The sequence below is a fragment of the Gorilla gorilla genome, chromosome 3 (genome assembly GCF_029281585.2).
Source record: "Gorilla gorilla gorilla isolate KB3781 chromosome 3, NHGRI_mGorGor1-v2.1_pri, whole genome shotgun sequence".
In the NCBI taxonomy this organism is placed as follows: Eukaryota; Metazoa; Chordata; class Mammalia; order Primates; family Hominidae; genus Gorilla; species Gorilla gorilla.
The window spans coordinates 149,301,177-149,323,554 of NC_073227.2; the positions used below are offsets into that span (position 1 = coordinate 149,301,177).

A 22,378-nucleotide genomic window follows, 5' to 3' on the forward strand; every position below is an offset into this window, starting at 1 on the left:
CTGTTAAGTCCATTTGTTCCAAGGTATAGTTTAAAACCCTTGTTTCTTTGTTGACTTTCAGTCTTGATGACCTGCCTAGGGCTGTCAGTGGAGTATTGAAGTCCCCAACTATTAATGTGTTGCTGCTGTCTATCTCACTTCTTAGGTCTATTGGTAATTGTCATATAAATTCGAAGCTCCAGTGTTAGGTGCATTTATGTTTAAGATTGTGATATCTTCCTGTTGGATAAGGCCTTTTACTCATCATATAATGTCCCTCTTTGTCTCTTTTAACTGCTGTTGCTTTAAAGTTTTTTTTGTTTTTTATTTTGTCTGATATAAGAATGACTACTCCTGCTCGCTTTTGGTGCCCATTTGCATGAAATTATTTTTCCACCCCTTCACTTTAAGTTTATGTGAGTCCTTATGTTTTAGGTGAGTCTCCTGAAGGCAGCAGATAGTTGGTTGGTGAGTTGTTATCCATTCTGCAGTTTTGTATCTTTTAAGTGGAGCATTTAGGCCATTTACATTCAGTGTTAGTATTGAAATGTGAGGTACTGTTGCATTCACCATGCTCTCTGTTGCCAGTGTACTTTGGTTTTTTTGTTTTTGCTTTTTTAGCTTATATTTTTGTTTTATAGGTCCTGTGTGATTTATGCTTTAAAGAGGTTCTGTTTTGATGTGCTTCCAAGTTTTGGTTCTAAGATTTGGAGCTCCTTTTAGCAGTTCTTGTAGTGGTGGCTTGGTAATGGTGAATTTGCTCAGCATTTGTTTGCCTGAAAATGACTGTATCTTTCCTTGATATGATGCTTAGTTTAGCTAGATATAAAATCTTGGCTGATAACTGTTTTGTCTGAAGAGGCTGAAGATAGTGCCCTAATCCCTTCCAGCTTGTCTACTGAGAAATCTGCTGTCAATATAACAGGTTTTCCTTTATAGGTTACCTGGTGATTTTGTCTCACAGGTCTTAAGATTTTTTGCTTCATCTTAACTTTGGATAACCTGATGACAATGTCCTAGGCAAAGATCTTTTTGCGATGAATTTCCCAGATGTTCTTTGTGCTTCTTGTATTTGGATGTCTAGGACTCTAGCAAGGCCAAGGAAGTTTTCCTCAATTATTCCCCCAAATATTTCCAAGCTTTTAGAATTCTCTTCTTCCTCAGGAACACCAATTATTCTTAAGTTTAGTTGTTTAACATAATTCCAGACTTCTTGGAGGCTTTCTTCATATTTTCTTATTCTTTTTTGTCTTTGTTGGATTGGGTTAATTTGAAGACCTTGTCTTTGAGCTCTGAATTTCTTTCTTCTACTTGTTCAATTCTATTGCTGAGGTTTTCCAGAGCATTTTGCATTTCTAAAAGTGTGTCCAAAGTCTCCCGAATTTTTTATTGTTTTTTTCTTCAAGCTATCTATTTCCTTGAATATTTCTCCCTTCACTTCTTGTCTCATTTTTATGGATTTTCTTGCATGGGGCTTTGCCTTTTCTTGTCCCTCCCTGATTAGCTTAATAACTAACCTCCTGAATTCTTATTCAGGTAAATCAGGGATTTATTCTTGGTTTGGAGCCATTCCTGGTGAACTAGTGTGATTCTTGGGGGGTGCTGAAGAGCCTTGTTTTGTCATATTATCAGGGTTGGTGTTCTGGTTCCTTCCCATTTAGGTAGACTCTATCAGAGGAAAGGTCTAGGGCTGAAAACTGTTGTTCAGATTCTTTTGTCCCTTGGGGTGTTCCCTTGATGTAACACTCTGCCCCTTTTTCTATGGATGTGGTTTCCTGAGAGTCTAGCTGTAGTGATTGCTATCTCTCTTCTGGATCTAGCCACCCAGCAAGTCTACTAGGCTCTGGGCTTGTACTGGGGGTTGTCTGTACAAAGTCCTGTGATGTGAACCATCTGTGGGTCTCTCAGCCATGCATACCATGGTATTTGGGACGTCTCCTGGGTCCTGCAATCTGCTTCCTTCAGAGGGTCTATGGATCCTCTTGGATTTCCTGACTTATTCCTGTAGTCGTTCTGGAGCAAAAATTCACAATGTGAGCCTCTGCATGCTACTCTGTCCATTGTATTTAACTTTCAATTGTTCAAAAGTTACTTACAAAAGCTACTTGGGATGACTAAACAGTTCAAACTTTTAAAATATTACTTCTCAAGTTTCTTAGGAATTGTTATGAAATCAAAATCTTATAAATTCTTATGACTGAAGGTGGGGGATGAATAACATTTAGAAAACAGTAATATATGGGCTAATTGATCTACCCATCATTTATGTGGGTTTCCTGATTGTTACTCCTATCACATTTCACTCCATTTTAATTTACCTTATAGATCACACTAATGCCTGCCTTATTCACTATCATATTCCCAGAGTCTAACACAATGTCTCACTACTTATAGATGCACAACAAATTAGTTATAGACCAATGAATAAATGAATTTCTTTCAGATTATTCAGAAAGTCATTCTTTTAAAAATACTTAGCAGTCTACCAATGCTTATTCAATTAAATCCAGACTCCTCAACATAATCATTCATAGCTCTCTATAACTTACTCAACCTAATGTTTTTCATATTCTCTCCTATATGCCAAATACATTATATAAACTGAAATATATTTTATTCCCTAAATACAACTCTCATTTTCTCATCTCCTTTGGCTTCTTATGCCAGTGGGTCCATATGAAACACTCCCAACCACCTCTAGTTTTGTCTTCATCAAGTTAGTTTGAAATTTCATCTACTCTTCAATGTCCATAAGATATGCTACATTTCCAAGAAACTTTTCCTGATCTCTCCAACTATATTTCTTTTGTCACCCTTAATACACACATTTGTTTTTAATGTTCTTAAGATACAAATAACATGCCGTTTATCTTGTTATTTGATATTTGTCTCATTCCATATTTTTATTAGCCTTTAAGTTCCTACAATATGGTCACTTTATTTTAACTTCATATCACTAAAGCACTTGGCATAATTCTTTCCATAAAGGTAGTGATAGAAAATATTAGTTAAGCTGAATTATGTGAAAACACTTTTCAAAAACTATTTTCTAATAACAATTGCTAAGAAAATACAAACCTAAGAATAAATGACCCAATAATCCAAAGTAATTATAAAAGTTGTAAGATGAGAATAAGCATATGTCAAAACAGAGATAGAAAATCTTTGAAAGAATAAAAATGTTGATTTAGCAATCCCTTTCCATTTGCTAGTGAAACTTTTAGAAGAAAAAACTCCATTACTTAATAACTCGAGCAGTAATAGAAAAAATCATGCTTAGAGAATAAGACTGAAATTGCCTAAAAAACATTTACAAATGTTCTTTTCATTTTCTCTAAAACAAAATTTAAACAAGCTATACTAAATAAAGGAATAATTTAAAGAATTGTGTATTTCTTGAATCTTAAATAACTGATATTGTGTAATTAATTTCTATTTATCTTTTTAAAAATTAGAGACAGGTTCTTGTTCTATCACCCAAACTGGAGTGCAATGGTGCAAGCATAGCTCACTGCAGCCTCGAATTTCTGGACTCAAGAGATCCTCCCACCTCTGCTTCCTGGGTAACCAGAACTATAGGCATGCACCATCATGCCCCGCTAATTTTTTAACTTTTTATAGAGATGGGGTCTTGCTATGTTCCTCAGGCTGGTCTCAAACCCCTGGTCTCAATGATCCTCCTGCCACAGCCTCCCAAAACGCTGAGTTCACAGGCATCAGCTACCACACTGGGTCTCTAATTATCTTTGCTCTCCAGATGACTCCCTGAAATAATGCTGATGGTGTATCACAGAAAAAAATGTCAATAATATTGGATTGTGGTTATGTAAGCAAATTCTCTAGATACTTTTCTTTCTCTAACAAAATTATACACTCTGTAAGCACTCTAATTACAGTTTTGAATGTTTACTTTTGGCTCTCACTCTAATAAATATTGGCTACCAAATATGTAAATTGCATCTTTTCCTCTATCCTTTGGAAGGAAATAAAGTACAGGTTGGATAGCATTTTGGGAAGATGTTCCTGTACATTTTAAAGGACTGCAGGAAATCTCTTAATCCTTTCGTTTAGATCATGAGGAGGTTAATTTTCATCATTTATCAATAAACGTTGACGAACAGCAGAAGTAACTGATAAACTTACAGTCAACTCCCTGTAATGTGTTAAATCATCAATCTCCTAGCATCATGGGATGATGCAAAATCATCCCTTCAAGGTTTTACGTGGGTAACTCATCAATAGAGAGTCCAGAATTACAATGGCCAATACAAAAGCTTCAAGCATATATAACTATTTAAATCTAAATTTTATTCATTTAATATGAAAATTAAATAAAACATTCATTTCTTCAGTTGTATTAGCCTAATTTCAAGTGGTCAAAAGCCCCATGTAACTAGTGGCTACAATACTGGACAGTGCAGAATTATATAACATTTCTATCATCAGAGAAAGATCTACTGGACAGTGCTGGTCTAGAAAGCTAATAATTTGATTCAACTCAAACAGTACAGGTGAATTGTTATATTTTATCTGTTGAGTCTTGTATTTGTTAACTCATGAGCAACAGGAGTAGCCTTGCCATTTCTTTAATATAATTTTCAAATAACTATTTTTTTATGACAATTGGCACAAACTCCTATACATTGTACAAGACATGTCAAATTCTTCCCTGCCTCAAGGCCCCTTCTTGGTCCATTCTTTGGCTCAATCTTCATCTTCTGTCCCAGCTGGAATGTTACTACCTTAGAAAGGTCTTCTATGACCTTTCTATCAAAAATAGGTCTCTACCGCCACCACCTCCATAATAACATACATATTAATCTCTATCTCAGCACCCTGCTTCTTTCATAGGATACTGTAATTTTAATTATTTCATTCATTCCTTCACATCTCTTTCATTCGTTCACATATCTTCTACAGAAGGAGGATCCTTTGTCTATGTTATTCATAGTCCTGTCCCCAGAGCTTACCTAGCATAAGCATGAACTCAAAATTCATTGAATGAGTATATTAATGTTTGTTGAATAAGTGAATATATTTAAACTATGATGTCTTTCCCCTCCATAGCCACTTATACCTCTTTGGCACTATGCTTTTATATGTATTCCTCCCTTTCTTTTTATTCTAGCTTATGTATCTCCTTTTTTCCCCCAGCAGACTCTCTCAATATTTGTTTGTTTTAATTTTGGGTCCAAAGGGTAATGAGTAGAAAAAGAATTCCCAAGCTAGAAGAAGAAAATATTTTTAGGCGAGCTTTCAGAGAAAATAAACTTATTTTTAGTATTCCATTCTGTCCCTTCAGCAAGTACCAAGAGACCAAAGCACTAACCTTAGCCCCCTCAGTAGATACATATACCAGTGTGGCATAGATAACAAAGAGGATTCAATTAGCCTGGGTATGAAAAAAAAAAGCAAGTATTCAAGAAAAAAAATGGAATAAAGGACTGGGAAAAAAGGGAAATTTTCCACTAAGCTTCTTAAGCAAATCTTTTTCTAATCTTGAATATTTGTCACCTAGTGCCAACTACTGTACTTCAGAGAGCAATGCCACTTGAAATACTTTTTACTTATATAGAAAACACAAAATAATCAAAGACAACTGAATTTTACAACCCTGAAAAAAATCAAGAAACCAGCTATTTAAAATATCTTTTAAAAGTTACATACAAATGTAATGAAGAGAACAGATGATTGAATTATGAAAGTATAATGAGCCAAATATTTAATATATTAAATATATAAGCTATTCAACACATTGGAAGACTTCAAATTTCAGCCTATGTCCACAAAATTTACATAAAGTATAGTTAGCTACCATAAAGGTAACATAGTCCCCTAAGAACAATAAGCTTCAAAATGGTTATCTTGAGGCAATTCAGAAAACTTACTTTGATCCAAAGCAAGCCTAAATGCTCATTATGTAATAACTGCACTAAAGAATTTTCACCATTACACCTAACAAAGTTTATATAGAAAATCAAGTTTGAAGTTCCAGCTTAAAATACATGAAATAAATATCAAACTCCTGTTGCTTTGTTTTTCCAATATCATAAAAAGACTTAATAAAGTATGTTCATTTAACACAACTTCTGGCAATTTTATGGCACCCAATGTAAGGACTTTAGGACTTTATCTTGAAAAATAAAACTAAAAAGTAAGAACTACTTGTATTTCCCAAGCTGACCATGACTTTTCACATCTCCATGACTTTCACTATATTTGACACATAGAGTTGAAATCATGTTGGAAGATAAGTGGGTAGGAGGGAAGGAAAAAGAGGAAGAACATAGTTGTTTCATTCACTCAACAAATATTTATCAAATGCCTACTGACCAGAACTGTTCTAGGCATCTGGGAAACATGGCTAAACAAAAAGGGGAAACACAAATTTATAAAGGATTTCTGTTGCTAGTAGCAACAACTAAGTTACAGTGATAAGATATATGAGCTAGCACTCCTGGATCCCACATACCCATTGATAATGGTTTCCTTCTTCCTTTACTGCAAAACATACTAAAACAAACTAAAAAAAGAAAAAATTCTCTTGAACATTTTTTCAGAAACCGAAGTAATATATGAGGTAAAGAACCCTCTAGGGATGCATTACATATGGCCAAGGATATGGGCATTATTGCTAGAAAGCAGATTAATCTCCTCATACTGTCATATCACCTCCTCTCTTACTACTGCAAAACATGCAGTGAAAAGCAAGGTCCATGGGGACGGGAGTCTGGAAACAGCAACATGTTCTGAAGATATGGAGGATGGCAGAGGACTCTTAGGCAGTAACAATATGTTACCACTAAAGAGATAGGAATCAAGATTTGGTTGCAAGACAACAAGAATAGTACACATAAGAGAAGAATGGTTAGCTTCAGAAAAGTAAAGCAGTTATAATTCTTCCAAAGAGGACAATCTTGTAAAGGAAGATTTGTCCCTACTAGGTCTGCTACTCTTGAGCTTTAATTAGTATCATCACAATGCATAATGCAGGTGCATCTGAAAGGCTAGAGTCACCATTATGTTATCTGTTAAAAACATCTTTCATAATCAAGTCAACCACAGCTTTCCACAGATATGATGCATTACCGTAGCCAGAGTCATCTGGGGCTTTAAAATAAAATTTTTTTTTTACTCTTGTTCAGGCCTATTCCACAAGACACTAAACAGAAGCAAAAATCTTAAGATTCTGAGCAAAACTTAAAAGCTGTTGGAATATGAAAGATTCTCTATCACTTAAATTATTACAGTTATTAAGTATGCATAAAAATTATATATTATAATAAAAATAATACCATGGTTATAACGGCAAATAGTGAATGGGTAGCTTCCAGACTCTGTGGACTCTGAATCTGGTCTTTGGAAATAAAAGCATAGAGCAGTCAGCTAAATACTGAATATACATTAAAAAATATCTATAAGAATAAGTACTCAAGCCAACCAAATAAACTATTCCTTTTTAATACTAAAAACAAGCTCTTCACTTTTAATACCTTGAAAATAATTTTAGTTCTGCATTAGTCCATTCTTGCACTGCTATAAGGAAATACATAAGACTGGGTGATTTATCAAGAAAAGAGGTTTAATTGGCTAATTGTTCCACAGGCTGTACAGGAAGCCTGGCTGGGGAGGCCTCAGGAAACTTTCAGAATGCAGAAGGTGAAGGGAAAGCAGGCACATCTTACACGACTGGAGCAGGAGGAAGAGAGAAAATGGGGAGGTACTACCCATTTATAAGCAAGCAGATTTCATGAGAACTCACTCACTATCAGGAGAACAGCAAGGAGAAAATTCACCCCCATGATACAGTCACCTCCCACCAGGGCTCTCCTCCAACACTGGTGATTACCATTCGACATTAGATTTGGGCAGGGACACAAATCCAAAGTGTATCACTCCACCCTCGGCCCTTCCCAAATCTCATATCCTCACACTGGAAAATACAATCGTCCCTCCTCAACAGTCCCCCAAGTCTTAACTCATTTCAGCATTAACTCAAAAGTCCACAGTCCAAAGTCTCATCTGAGACAAGACAAGACCCTTCTGCCTATGACCCTGTGAAATAAAAAACAAGTTAGTTACTTCCAAGATACAATGAAGGTATAGAATTGGGTAAATACTCCCTTTCCAAAAGGGAGACATTGATCAAAAGACAGGGTCTACAGGCCGCGGGGGCATTTCCAAAACCCAGAAGGGCAGTCATTAAACCTTAGGGGCCCAAAATAATCTCCTTTGACTCCATGTCTCACATCTAGGCAACACTGATGCAAGGGGTGGGCTCCCACAGCCTTGGGCAGCTCTGCCTCTGTTGCTCTGCAGGGTACATTCCCTGCAGCTGCTTTCACAGTCTGGCATTGAGTGCCTGAGGCTTTTCCAGGCACATAGTGCAAGCTGTTGGTGGACCTACCATTCTTTGGTCTGGAGGATGGTAGCTCCCTTCTCACAGCCCCATTAGGCAGTGTCCAGTGTGGATTCTGTGTGGGGGCTCCAACCCTACATTTCCTCTCTGCACTGCCCTAGCAGAGGTTCTCCATGAGGGCTGTGCCCCTGCAGCAGGCTTCTGTGTGGACATCCAGGCATTTCTATATATCCTCTGAAACCCAGGCAGAAGCTCCCAGGCCTCAACTCTTGCCCTCTGCGCACCCACAAGCTTAACACCATGTGGAAGCTGCCAAGATTTATGGGTTTCACCCTCTGGAGCAGTTGACTGAGATGTTATCTGGGGCCCTTTTAGTCACAGCTGGAGCTGAAGCAGCTGGGACCAGGGAGCAATGTCCTGAGGTTGTACAGGGCAGTGGGGCCCTGGGCCTGCCCCCACAAAATCATTCTTCTCTCCTATGTCTCCAGGCCTGTGATGGTAGGGGCTGTGGTGAACATCACCAAAATGCCTTTGAGGCATCTTCTTTATTGTCTTAGGCATTCAGCTCCTCTTTACTTATGCAAATTTCTGCAGCCAGCTTCAATTTCTCCCTAGAAAATGGGTTTTTCTTTTCTATCACATGGTCAGGCTGTAAACTTTCCAAACTATTATGCTCTACTTCCCTTCTAAATATAAGTTCCAGTTTCAGACCATCTCTTTGCAAACACCTACGAACTTACACTGTTAGAAGCAGCCAGGCTACATCTTGAGTGCTTTGTTGCTTGGAAAGTTTCCTGCCAAATACCCTAAATCATCTCTCTCAAGTTCAAAGTTCCACAGATCCTTAGAGCAGGGGCACAAAGCTGCCAGTCTCTTTCTACAACATGGCAAGAGTGACCTTTACACTAGTTCCCAGTAAGTTCCTCTTCTCCATCTGAGGCCTCCTCAGCCTAGACTTCACTATCCGTATCACTATGAGCATTTTGGTCACAACCATTCAACAAGTCTCTTGGAAGTTCCAAACTTTCCTTCATCTTCCTGTCTTCTTCTGGGTTCTCCAAACTGTTCCAACCTCTGCCCATTATGCAGTTCCAAAGTCACTTCCACATTTTCAGGTATCTTTATACCAATGCCCATTCACTGGTACAAATTTTCTATATCAGTCCATTCTCACACTCCTATAAAGAAACATCTGAGACTGGGTAATTTATAAAGAAAAAAAGGTTTAGTTGGCTCATGGTTCTGCAGGCTGTGGGAGAGAGAGTTTCTGGGGTGCCAGATGAGTTGGTCTCCCCTGTGTGAAACACCCATGGGAAGCCATGGGCGGCCTCTGAGGAGAAAAGTCTCCTTATTGCCTTTATATGTTTATGCCCCGAGAGCATAACAGCTCAGCGGCATTCCACAGGTTGCCCAGGGCAATAACACTCCCTTGAAGCAGTGGAGTATAATCAAACATCTTGGCTCCTCCTGAAACCCACTCCTACCCATTTCAGTCCCAATAAGTTAAAGATCTTAAGTAGTTTAGACACACACCTTTGCTCAAGGAAATTCACAGAAACTGGCACTGCTATACTTCTTATTGAATGACTCATGAGTTCTCCCTCATGAGCCTTTTCCTCATCCCTTCCTACCCCTCCCATCTGCCCTAAGAACAAAGAGCTTGTAAACCAATAAATTAGGTGGAGCTGAAGAGCTGTGGGCCATGAGCAAGCCTCTAACGCTCTGGTCCCCTGGACCCACCTTTTAAACGCTTATTCTGTCTCTTTGTAACTCCTTTGTCTCTGCTGGACTCGGGGTACCTGCCAGGTGGTGTGGGGCTGGTTTCCCCAACACAGGCTATACAGGAAGCATGGCTGGGGAAGCCTCAGGAAATGTTCAATCATGGTGGAAGATGAAGGGGAAGCAGGAATGTCTTACATGGCCAGAGCAGGAGGAAGAGAGAGAATGGGGAGGTGCTACACACTTTAAACCACCAGATCTCATGAGAACTCACTCACTATCACGAGAAGGGCAAGGGGGAAATTTGCACCCATGATCCAGTCACCTTCAACCAGGCACCCTCCTCCAACACTGGAGATTACAATTCCACATGAGATTTGGGCGGGGACACAGATTCAAACCAGATTAAGTTCTAATTATAAAATGCATTTATGTAAAAGTAAAACACTCTTATTTGCTTCTATAGAGAGTCACCACTAATCTACGAGCCATTACCTTCCTTTTAATATTCTGTAATGCAAGGTCCACCAATAATTATACATTTCTGGCTAAAGAATTTTTTAAACACAATATTTAAACAAGAAGATATGACAACCACGGAAAAAAGATATTTTTAAAAAACCATATATTATTTACAATTTGCATTAGTTTATGCTTCTGTCATAATTTATGAGAATGCAGAGAATTAGAACACAGAACTAGAGGTATATTGAGAAACAATTTTAGGATGTTTCAGAACTCGAACGAATTCTCATTTTAGAACTCAGACATTTTATATATCATATATAATATATAAGCTCCAACTCTGGTTGGGGGGAAAAGGGCAATTTCTATTGTCAAAAGATTTACTTTCATTAAGCAAAAACAAGCTTTCCCATTACAGGAATCAAAGTTGTAAGCCAAGTTTCAAAGTGCTGTAGGCAACTTCACATGAGAATATTCCCAAGTAGAATTTATAATTTACATACCTGTACAGATGAATATTTGGAAAAATTTTCCATTCGATACCGCCTAAAATCTTCATTTAGTCTTCGATCTGAAACAAGCGGGAAAACAGATTTCAGTTCATTGAATAATGGTCAATTCTTTAAAACTAGAAATACAGTAATTATTTGATGTATCCCATGCAAAACGGCTAGTCTTCACTGCTTCTCAAGATAAGATGAATCATCAATTTCAATACACCATTTTAAAACTTGAAAATAGGCCCTTTTATATATTTAAGGCAACTAATTACTGCCAAAGTGAAAAAAATAACATCTGCAAAGAACTACCATTTCTGATTTCATAAACATGAAATCTCAGTCTCTGCTGGCTTGCTCTTCGGGTTAATGAAAGTAAAATATATTCTCCACATCTTATTACTACTACTAAAATTGAGAAGCATTGGGAAGATAAGCTATAGTCATATTTTTTAGAATTCTTAAAACCAATTGAAACTCTTCCAGGACAAACCTCCACCTTAAGGAGAAATTGCAGGCTGAAGAATCCAAATTAAACAGGAGCGGGTAAGAGACAATGGGGGAAGAAGACCCAGAATAAAGGTGAGAGGTCTTGGTAATAACAAGGCCAGCCCAGGCCCGGTGGCTCATGCCTGTAATCCTAGCACTTTGGGAGGCCGAGGCGGGTGGATCACTTGAGGTCGGGAGTTCGAGACCACCCTGGCCAACATGGCGAAACCCCATCTCTACTAAAACTACAAAATTAGCCAAGAGTAGTGGCATGCGCCTGTAATCCCAGCTACCTGAGAGGCTGAGGCAGGAGAATCACTTGTACCCGGGAGGCAGAAGTTGCAGTGAGCCAAGATCGCACCACTGCACCCCAGCCTGGGTGACAGAGTGAGACTCTGGAAAAAAAAAAAAAAAGAAGAAGAAAAGAAAAAGAAAAAAAAGAAATAACAAGACCATATTTTTATTTACATCAAGAAAAGTAACATACATACAACACAGTACCCAACAAATTTGCAATCACACATTCTTTTCAAGATCACACAGAACATTTAATGTTGATTATTTACTGGTAAAAGAAAGTCTCAATAATGTTCAAAGGACTGAAACCAAAGACAGTATGTTATCTTACAATAGCACAATTAAGTTAGTATCAAGAACCAAAAAAAAAAAAAAAAAGGAAAATCCTCTATATGTTTGGAAGTTCAGAAATCACTTTTGGCCAGGCATGGTAGCTCATGCCTATAATCTCACTGCTTTGGGAGGCCAAAGTAGGGGAATCACTTGAGCCTAGGAGTTTGAGGCTACTTTGAGGCTACAGTGAGCTATGACTGCACTACGCTCCAGCCTGGGCAACAGAGCAAGACTCTATCTCAGAAAAAAAAAGAAGAAAGATCTCAGGAGGAATTACAAAATAAATTTTAAAGTATTTTGAAGTGAACAATAGTGAAAATGTGATACCTCAAAACTTGCTTAAAGAGAAATCTGTAGCTTTAATTGCATATACTAGAGAAAAAGTCTGAAGTTACAAATGCATTCCAAGAAGTTAGAAAAACAGCACCAAATTAAATCCAAAGAAAGCCAAGTGGAGTAAATAAAGATAAGCCCAGAAAATAAAGAAATTGAAAATAAACTCACAAAAAATGATAAAAAATATGATCATCTCAAAAGTTATTTTTAAAAAGCATCTGATGAAATTCAAGATATATTCATGATAAAGCCTTAGCAAAGTAAGACTAGAAGGGAACACTGTTATTATAATGAATGCTTACGTAAAATACACAACAAACATCATACTCATGAGTAAAAATGTTGAAAACTTTCCCTTGAATTAGGAATCACATAAGGATAAATTCTTATGACATTTACTCAACACTCTATTGGAGGTCTAAGTTAATGCAGTAAAGCAAGGAAAAGACCTAAAAGAGATAAAGGCTGGAAAAGATGAAACAACTGTCATTATTCATAGTTATGAGTGCATATGTGATTAATCCAAAAAAACCACAGATACATTGTTAAAAATCAATCATGAAGATTAACAAAGTTGTTGGTTACAAGGTCAATATATAAAAACTAATTATATTTCTAGATACTGGCAGCATAAAGTTAGAAAACAGTAAAAGATGCTATTTATAGTACCATAAAAAAAATCAATGCCCAGGAATAAATACAACAGAAGATGTTTAAGACCCCTACACAGAAAATTATGAAACGTTTCTCTGGAAAAAACTTTAAAATTCATATGAAACCAAAAAAGAGACTGAATAGCCAAAGCAATCCTAAGCAAAAAGAACACACCTGGAGGCATCATGTTTCCTGACTTAGAACTACACTACAGGGCCACAGTAACCAAAACAGCATGGTACTGGTGCAAAAAACAGACACATAGGCCAATGGAACATAATAGTGAACCCAGAATTAAGGCCACATACCTACAACTATCTGATCTTCAACAAACCTGACAAAAACAAGCAATGAGGAAAGAATTCCCTACTTTAAATGATGCTCGGATAACCAGCAAGCCATATGAAAAAAGACTGAAACTGGACTCCTTGCTTACACAATATATAAATAATAACTCAAGATGAATTAAAGACTTAAATGTAAAACCCCAAACTATAAAAACCCCAGAAGACAACCTAGGCAACACCATCTGGACACAGGAGTAGGCAAAGGTTTCATGACAAAATTGCCAAAAGCAATTGCAACAAAAGCAAAAATTACAAATGGAAACTAATTAAAATAAGGAGCTTAGGCACAGCAAAGGAAACTATCCACAGAGTGAACAGACATGCTGCAAAGTGGGAGAAAATTTCTGCAAACTGTGTATCTGACAAAGGTCTAATATTCAGCATCTATAAGGAACTTGAACAAATTTACAAGAAAAAATCCCATTAAAAAGTGGGCAAAGCTCATGAACAGACACCTTTTAAAAGAAGACATATATGCGGTCAGCAAGCATATGAAAAAAAGCTCAACATCACTGATCATTAGAGAAATGTAAATCAAAACCACAGTGAGATACTATCTCACACCAGTTAGAATAGCTATTATTAAAAAGTCAAAAAATAACAGATGCTGGTGAAGTTGTGGAGAAAAAGGAACATTTATACATTTTGGTGGGAATGTAAATTAGTTCAACCATTGTGGAAGAGAGTGTGGTGATTCCTCAAACACCTAAAGACAGAAATACCATTCGACCCTTTAATCCCATTACTGAGTATACACCCAAAGGAATATAAATCATTCTACCACAAAGACACATGAGCATGTATGTCCATTGCAACACTATTCACAAGAGTAAAGACATGAAATCAACCTTAATGCCTATCAGTGGTGGACTGGCTAAAGAAAATGTGGTACATGTATACCATGGAATACTATGCAGCCATAAAGAAGAACAAGATCATGTCCTTTGCAGGAACATGGATGGAGCTGGAGGCCATTATCCTTAGCAAACTAATGCAGGAGCAGAAAACCAAGTACGGCATGTTCTCAATTATAAGTGGGAGCTAAATGATGAGAACACACGGAGGGGACCAACACACACGGTGCCCTATTGGAGGGTGAAGGGTGGGAGGAGGGAGAGGATCAGGACAAGTAACTAATGGGTATTAGGCTTAATACCTGGGTGACAAAATAATCTGCACAACAAATGCCCATGACACAAGTTTACCTATATAACAAACTTGCACATGCACCCCGAACTTAAAAGATAAATTTTAAAAAAAGAAAAACTCAAAACAAAAAATTAGTCACAATACAAACCTCTTTTTTTTCCCCTGACAGAGTTTTCAATTAAGAAAAAAACTAGATCTGTGTCCTCAGTAATTAAAATAGGATAAGAAGTAAATTATGTATTAATAATGAGGGAAACACTTTCAATCTTCATAGATTGACTATAATCTGGAGAAAATTTTACTGTAACTTAAATGTTATTATTTCCTTCATTCTACAAGTACTTATCTCGCTTGTTTAATTTGCGTTTCCTGGATATATGAAGATGCTGGTGTATGTATGTATATATATATACACACACATACACATTCGTTGTTAGTTTCAATTTGCTAATATTTTATTTTGGATTTTAGTTCCAACATGCATAAGTGAAACAGGTTTACAGTTTTCCTTTCTTGCAAGTATGCTTTTTGTGTAGCAGTTAAGAAAAGAGACACTGAAACTAGACTGCCTGGGTTCAAATCCCAGCTCAGTCACCTACTAGCTCTGTTAACCTTGACTTTGTGAAGGCACTTATCCAGAGGGTTCAGCTATCTATAGGTACTAAACAGCATTTGGTATGAGAACTGTAAAGGCAAACCAACCAATCATGGCATGAGGTGTTACTGGGCATCAGCTATAGAAAAGCAGGGGTATAATCATATTAAGATTACTGACAAGCGCAGAAGGACTAATGGGCAATGGTTACAGCCTGTAAAAGACACCAGTAAAAAAAACTGGGAAGCAGTCAAGGTGGTAAAGAAAATGAAGGGCTCAAAGGATAGAGGTCTGAGGAGGTCAAAGAACAGTTACAGTAGGAGTAAGATACTTGAGTTTAAGACATCAAAAAGTAGGGCAACTTGAATAGGACTTCTGCTTATACTCAAGAAGAAATAACATGGACCACTTTTCTGCCTGACACACACGAAAAAGCAAGCAAAAAAATCATCAATACCTTAAAGTACACCAGACATCAGACAATGATAATCAGAGACAAGAAACAAATGAGGTAAGCCCTATGATTGCCCCACCTTAATGACTTAAGAGACTTTCCAGGGCCATGACACGGAGGGAGGAAATCCAAGTGGAGACCACTGGACTCTTATTAAGAGGTGGAGCTGAGAAGTAGTGGAGATTAAGTGAACTAGAATTGGCAGGACAAAGGATAGAAGACTGCACAGAGAAAGAACCCTAGGGAATGTGAGACCTGCAGAGGTTCTTCTTGAGTACTATACAGAGTACTGAACAGCTCTTTATTTATTAAATAAATTGAGTTTGTATTTTAAAACCTTTCCACAAAGAAAACTTCAGGTCCAGTTGGCTTCACTGGTGAATTCTATCAAATATTCAAGGAAGAAATAGTATCATTTTATACATACTCTTACAGAAAGTTGAAGAGTACAAAATATTTTCCAAGTAATTCTATGAGGCTGGCATTACCTGATACTAAAACCAGGCAAAAATATTGGGAAGGAAAAAAAAAAAAAGGCACTTTAAAAGGCTGAGGTGGGAGGATTGCCTAAAGCCAGGAGTTCAAGACCAGCCTGGGTGACAAAGGGAGACCCAGCTTCTACAAAAAATAAAAAATAAAAATATTAGCCAGGTGCAGTGGCACATGCCTATAGTCCTAGCTACTCAAGAGGCTGAGGCAGGTGGAGGGCTTCAGCCTAGGAGTTCAAGGTTGTAGTGAGCTACTAGTGTACCATTAACTCCAGCCTGGGTGACAGTGAGACCCTTGCGCAAGTTAAAAAAAAAAAAAAAAAGGAAGAAAAAAAAGAAAAGCAAAAAACCTTCATAGGTTGGGCATGATAGCTCATGCCTATAATCCTAGCACTTTGGGAGGCAAGACGATCACTTGAGCCCAGGAGTTCAAGACAAGCCTGGGAAACATAGGGAGACCCTATCTCTACAAAAAGAAAAAAAAATTAGCCAGATATGGTGGCATGTGCCTGTAGTCCCAGCTACTCAGGAGGCTGAGGCAGAAGGATCACTTGAGCCCAGGAGGTTGAGGCTGCAAAGAGCCGTGATTGTGCCACTGCACTCCAGCCTGGGCAATAGAGGAAGATCCCATCCCAAAAAGAAAAAAAAAAGCTGAACACACTAAAATTTTAAACAAACATTTATAAAATAAAATTTAACAATATAGAAAAAGGATTATACATCATGAGCAAGTGGAATTTATCCCAGAAAGGCAAGGTGGTTTTAACATTTGAAATTCATCAATGTAATTATTAACAAACAAAAAATGAAAAAATATCTGATAATCTCAATGGATGCAGAACAGCATTTTTAAAAATCCAGCATCCACTTTGATAAAAACTCTCAGCAAATTAAGAATAGAAAGGAACATTCTCAACATAAGAACATCTATGAAAAACCTACAATTAGTATCATACCTAACTCTGAAAGACAAATGCCTTCCCCATAAGATCAGGAACAGGATATGGATGTGTATTCCCACCACTTCTGTTCAATACTGTACCAGAGATTCTAGCCACTGCAATAAGGTGAGAAAAAGAAATGAAAGGCATCCAAATTGAAAAGAAATAAAACTTTTTATTTTCAGATTACAAGATTATCTACATAAAACTACTGACAGACTCTACAAAACTACTAGAGCTAATGAATGAGTTTGGCAAGGCTGCAGAGCAGAATATTAAAGAACGTTATTTCTCACCACACATCTACAGCCATCTGATCTTTGACAAACCTGACACAAACAAGCAATGGGGAAAAGATTCCCTATTTAATAAATGGTGCTGGGAAAACTGGCTAGCCATATGCAGAAAACTGAAACTGGACCCTTTCCTTACACCTCATACAAAAATCAACTCAAGATGGATTAAACACTTAAATGTAAGACCTAAAACTATAAAAACCCTAGAAGAAAACCTAGGCAATACCATTCAGTACACAGGCATGGGCAAAGACTTAATGTCTAAAACACCAAAAGCAATGGCAAAAAAAGCCAAAACTGACAAATAGGGTCTAATTAAACTGAAGAGCTTCTACACAGCAAAAGAAACTATCATCAGAATGAACAGACAACCTACAGAATGGAAGAAAATTTTTGCAATCTATCCATCTGACAAAGGTCAGATCCTACCCACAATCTACAAAGAACTTAAGCAAATTTACAAGAGAAAAGCAAACGATCCCATCAAAAAGTGGGCAAAGGATATAAACAAACGCTTCTCAAAAGAAGATATTTATGCAGCCAACAAACACATGAAAAAATGCTCATCATCACTGGCCATCAGAGAAATGCAAATCAAAACCACAATGAGATACCATCTCACACCAGTTAGAATGGCAATCATCAAAAAGTCAGGAAAAAACAGATGCTGGAGAGGATGTGGAGAAATAGGAATGCTTTTACACTGTTGGTGGGAGTGTAAATTAGTTCAACCATTGTGGAAGACAGTGTGGCGATTCCTCAAGGATCTGGAACCAGAAATACCATTTGACCCAGCAATCCCATTACTGGGTATATACCCAAAGAATCAGAAATCATTCTACCATAAAGACACATGCACATGTATGTTTAATGCGGAACTATTCACAACAGCAAAGACTTGGAACAAACCCAAATGTCCATCAATGATAGACTGGATAAAGGAAATGTGGCACATATACACCATGGACTATTATGCAGCCATAGAAAAAGATAAGTTCATGTCCTTTGCTGGGACATGGATGAAGCTGGAAACCATCATTCTCAGCAAACTATCACAAGAACAGAAAACCAAACACTGCATATTCTCACTCATAAGTCGGAGCTGAACAAGGAGAACACGTGGACACAGGGAGGGGAACACCACACACCGGGGCCTGTTGGGGAGTGGGGGACTAAGGGAGGGATAGCATTAGGAGAAATACCTAATGCAGGTGACCGGTTGATGGGTGCAGCAAACCACCATGGCATGAGTATACCTATGTAACAAAACTGCATGTTCTGCACATGTACCCCAGAACTTAAAGTATAATAATAAAAAAGAAATGTTATGTCTACATACTAGCAACGAAAATCAGAAACTGAAAGTAAAAGAATAACACCATTTACAGTAGTATCAAAAATTTCAATACATAGGCATAAATCTAACAAAAGATGTGCAAAACCTAAATATTAAAAACTACAAAGTATAGCTGAGAAAATTTAAAAAGACACATCAATGATGTAAAGAAGAACCAATTTTATTTTAAAACTTACTATAAAGCTGCAATAATTAAGACAGTGGGGTACTGGTGTCCAGACAGACAAATAAATCAGTGGAAAAGAATAGAGTTCATTAATAGATCCATACATATATAAACAACTGCAAAGGAGCAAAGGTAATTCAATGGAGAAAGGGTAGTTTTTCCAATTGGGCATCCAATGCAAGAAAGTGGCCTGGATCCTTACCTCATGCCTTGTATAAAATTTAACTGTATGAACCACAGATCTAAATGTAAAACCTAAAACTATAAAACTCCTAGAAGAAAACATAGAAGAAATCTTTGCAGCCTTGGGTTAGGCAATGATTTCTTTTATGACACCAAAAACACAATTCATAAAAGAACAAATTGATGAATTAAATTTCATCAAAATTAAAAATGTTTGGTTCCAACACTATTGAGAATGAAAAGAAAAAATGAGTCCATCACCACTCTGCCAGTGAGTCTCACACCCCACTAATGAATGAATTCTTAGTTCCTTAGATTGATAATACAAGTACCTCTTTGAACAGGTTCCTAAAAACTTAACTGATCTTTCCCAGACAAAGGTGGAAGAACGGTGCACAGCAAATATGCTACAAGCTTACTCTACTAGTAGCCTGGTTGAGTGTGGAGTTGCCTGTCGTTATGATATGTAAAGCTGAAATAGTAATTATCAGAGGAAATGTCATGTGGGGACATGAGAGTTGAGAAGTACCAAACATGAGTTGAGAAGTACCAAAACATGAGCTGAGAAGTACCAAAACAAATGGTCTTGACCTGGGCTCCCAAATCCAAACGGAACAAAGAGACAATCAAGATCAACAGAAATCAGTGTAGAAAAAGTCAGAGGCAGGTGGAAAGAAGGCAAGCCATCTATCTTTATCTGGGCTGGTATTTAGGTGGGTCACTTAATGGAATAACCCACCACCTTCAAATGGCATGCAAAATCCGGTTAAAGAAAAAAGGAGAGCGACACAGACACTCAACTCTCATTCTTATCTCTTCATGCAAACGCTACCATTCTATGCTCCGATTTCCTGAATAAAATCAGTTATTTTAAGCCTTTGAACCATTCCTTCTTCTGCTCCTTCTGCTTGAGATTTCCTTCTTGCACTCCACTTGTCTTCCGTGGAACTATTAAATACCACTCATTTTTCAAAAAATGTTACTATGCTTCAGTTGTCTTATTTGTTTTCGCCTGGTATTTGGATCTCAGTTTTATCTAAGAATTCTGGCTGGATCATTCTTATAAAATTAATAGTTTCTGACCGCCTCAAGTACTATCCTGACTCTAGCCAAACTCCTCATCAACCAATTCCCGTCCCACACTACTCTTACGGTGGCCAGTTAGCTGTTCTTATGGGGTGGGGATATTCCCACTGCAAACCTAAGAAATAATGCTAACGTTATTGTGTCATTATAGTGTCATTAATTATTTTAGATAACATATACCATGCACTTAATATGTGCCAGACACTATGCTCAATGCTTTTTCATCATCTCATTTAAGTCTCACAACTTCAAGAGGATTCTTGTGTTCTTATACTCATTATATAAATGAGAAAACTGAGGTGCAGAAAAGCTAGGAAACTTGCTCGAGGTCACAGACCTGGAAAGAGGTAGGCTGTGAGCCCAGACAGACTAAATCCAGAGGCTGACTGAGTTCTTAACCACTGGTCTATAATGCTACCAAAACGGAACTTACTACCTTTTTCCTAACTTCCCCGTTGCTCAAGCAAAAACTAAGTTGCTCTCTACCTCTTTCTCTCAAATCCCCTGATCTCCAGTCTCCCTGTGCCCAACTTAGTTTACTTCTTACCTGAATGATGACAGTAGACAACTAACTGCACTCTGCTATAATGCATATTCCCCGTGAAAATCAGACCGGGCCTTCTAAATTACAATTTGATCATGCCACTCTCAATTGAATTCCTATAACCCATGCAATGGTCCAAACTCCTTAGCACAGAGAAGACAGGGCCCTTCACCATCCAGCCCCTTTCTACGCCTTCGACTGCACTTGCCATTTCCCTATATAAATATTCCAATTCAATTTACATCAATATTACACTCAAACCAGCCGTATTGCACGTCTTTAACAAAGCATATTCCTAATCCCCTCAGTGTCACAAATATTGTTCTATTTGGGATGCCTAGAGTTTTTCATATAGTAAATTCATATTTGTACAAATATGTACAAATTCATATTTGTTTCAGCCCAATAGCACCTTCCTTGAACATATTTTAATAATAATCGTGTAATAGTTAATATTTGTTTTAACACAATGTATCAGATACTATTCTAAATCCTTTACATATTTTAATATTCATTTAATCTTTCCAACAACCCTATGAGACTGTGGCAAAAGAGCCAGCAGTTGCTGCCACTTCAATATATTTTGGAATACATTTCCCTCCCCAAATTAAATTCTTGGAGGTAAAAACTGTCCTGTTTATCTTTGCAGCAGCTGTTCTTCCATAGTGTCTGGTACATAATAGAAACAGGAGTTCAATAAACATCTTTTTAATAAATGGCCAGAGAGCTGTGCCCCTAGATTTTAAATGCACACTTGGAAACTCCTGCTGGCCATTAGCCTTCTAATCTTCAGAGCACGAGAGGAGCATAACAAACATGTTTAGCGTCTAGTAGAATTCTGTGTAAGCTACAAGTACTACCACACGGTTCTGCTTAAATATACACACATCCTCACGTATAACATCAAGCTTTTTTTTTTTTTTTCCTGCAACTAACTTCTTTAACTCTTTACCAATTTAAATGTACCCAACCAGCATTCAAAAAAGATTTGTCGGTCAACGACGACGATATTAAACATTGTATATGAAGTCTCAAAAAAACATGGAGCTTACTTTGCTCTCTCAGAAAGTCGATTTCTGCAGCCATTTCGATACAATTTTAGTTTGGAGCTTTCACCACCTTTACCTTCCTCTGAAAGACAGAGAGCTTGCTGTGCGGGAAAACAAAACTAAGCCAACGCTCGGTTGGTTGTCAAGCGCTCCAGCGGTGCAATCTGCATCCTACTCACGCGGCATCTACAGCCCCGCCACGCTTCTTTCCCCCGCGCCCCAGACGAGTCCCTGGCCCTGGTGAGAGACTGAAGATTGCTGGGGACTCCACGTTCAACCGAATCCCACGCTGGTGGGAAGAGGACGCGGTCGATACAGGCGTCCCGCGGGTCACTCTGGGTCTCGTCGGGCCACCTAGGAGAGTGCCGCGGGAGCTTGACGGCAGCCTGAGAGCGGCGTTCTACGCGGAGCTGCGGGGGTTGGAGAGGACGACGCCAAGACGGCTGGGAAGCCCCAGGCCAGCAGCGGAAGTCCACTCGGCCCGCCCTGCGACTTTGAAACCGGTGCCCCGGACCACTCCTTGGAGACGGTGACGCCTCTTGCGTCATCACGCGGGCGTTGGAGCTTACGCCATCGCGCGTCCTAGAGTCCTAGC

At 38.1% G+C, this 22,378-nt stretch overlaps 1 protein-coding gene across 7 annotated transcripts in view; it reads right to left on the reverse strand.

Moving 5' to 3' along the window:
- Positions 1-22,326, reverse strand: part of SCLT1 (sodium channel and clathrin linker 1) — a 214,735-nt gene extending 192,409 nt beyond the window's left edge. For 5 of the 7 annotated variants that reach the window (XM_063705543.1, XM_063705544.1, XM_019025993.4 and 2 more), the window contains exons 1-2: positions 21,787-21,920; positions 11,026-11,093 (exon numbers count right to left, since the gene is read on the reverse strand). In XM_063705543.1, the coding sequence (XP_063561613.1) occupies positions 11,026-11,093; positions 21,787-21,820 (102 nt within the window). In that variant the 5' untranslated portion in view covers positions 21,821-21,920. Of the gene's footprint in view, positions 1-11,025; positions 11,094-21,786 lie in introns of all 7 variants that reach the window. The other 2 variants (XM_019025990.4, XM_063705542.1) reach the window with 2 other exon arrangements.
- Positions 22,327-22,378: the final 52 nt, after the last annotated feature.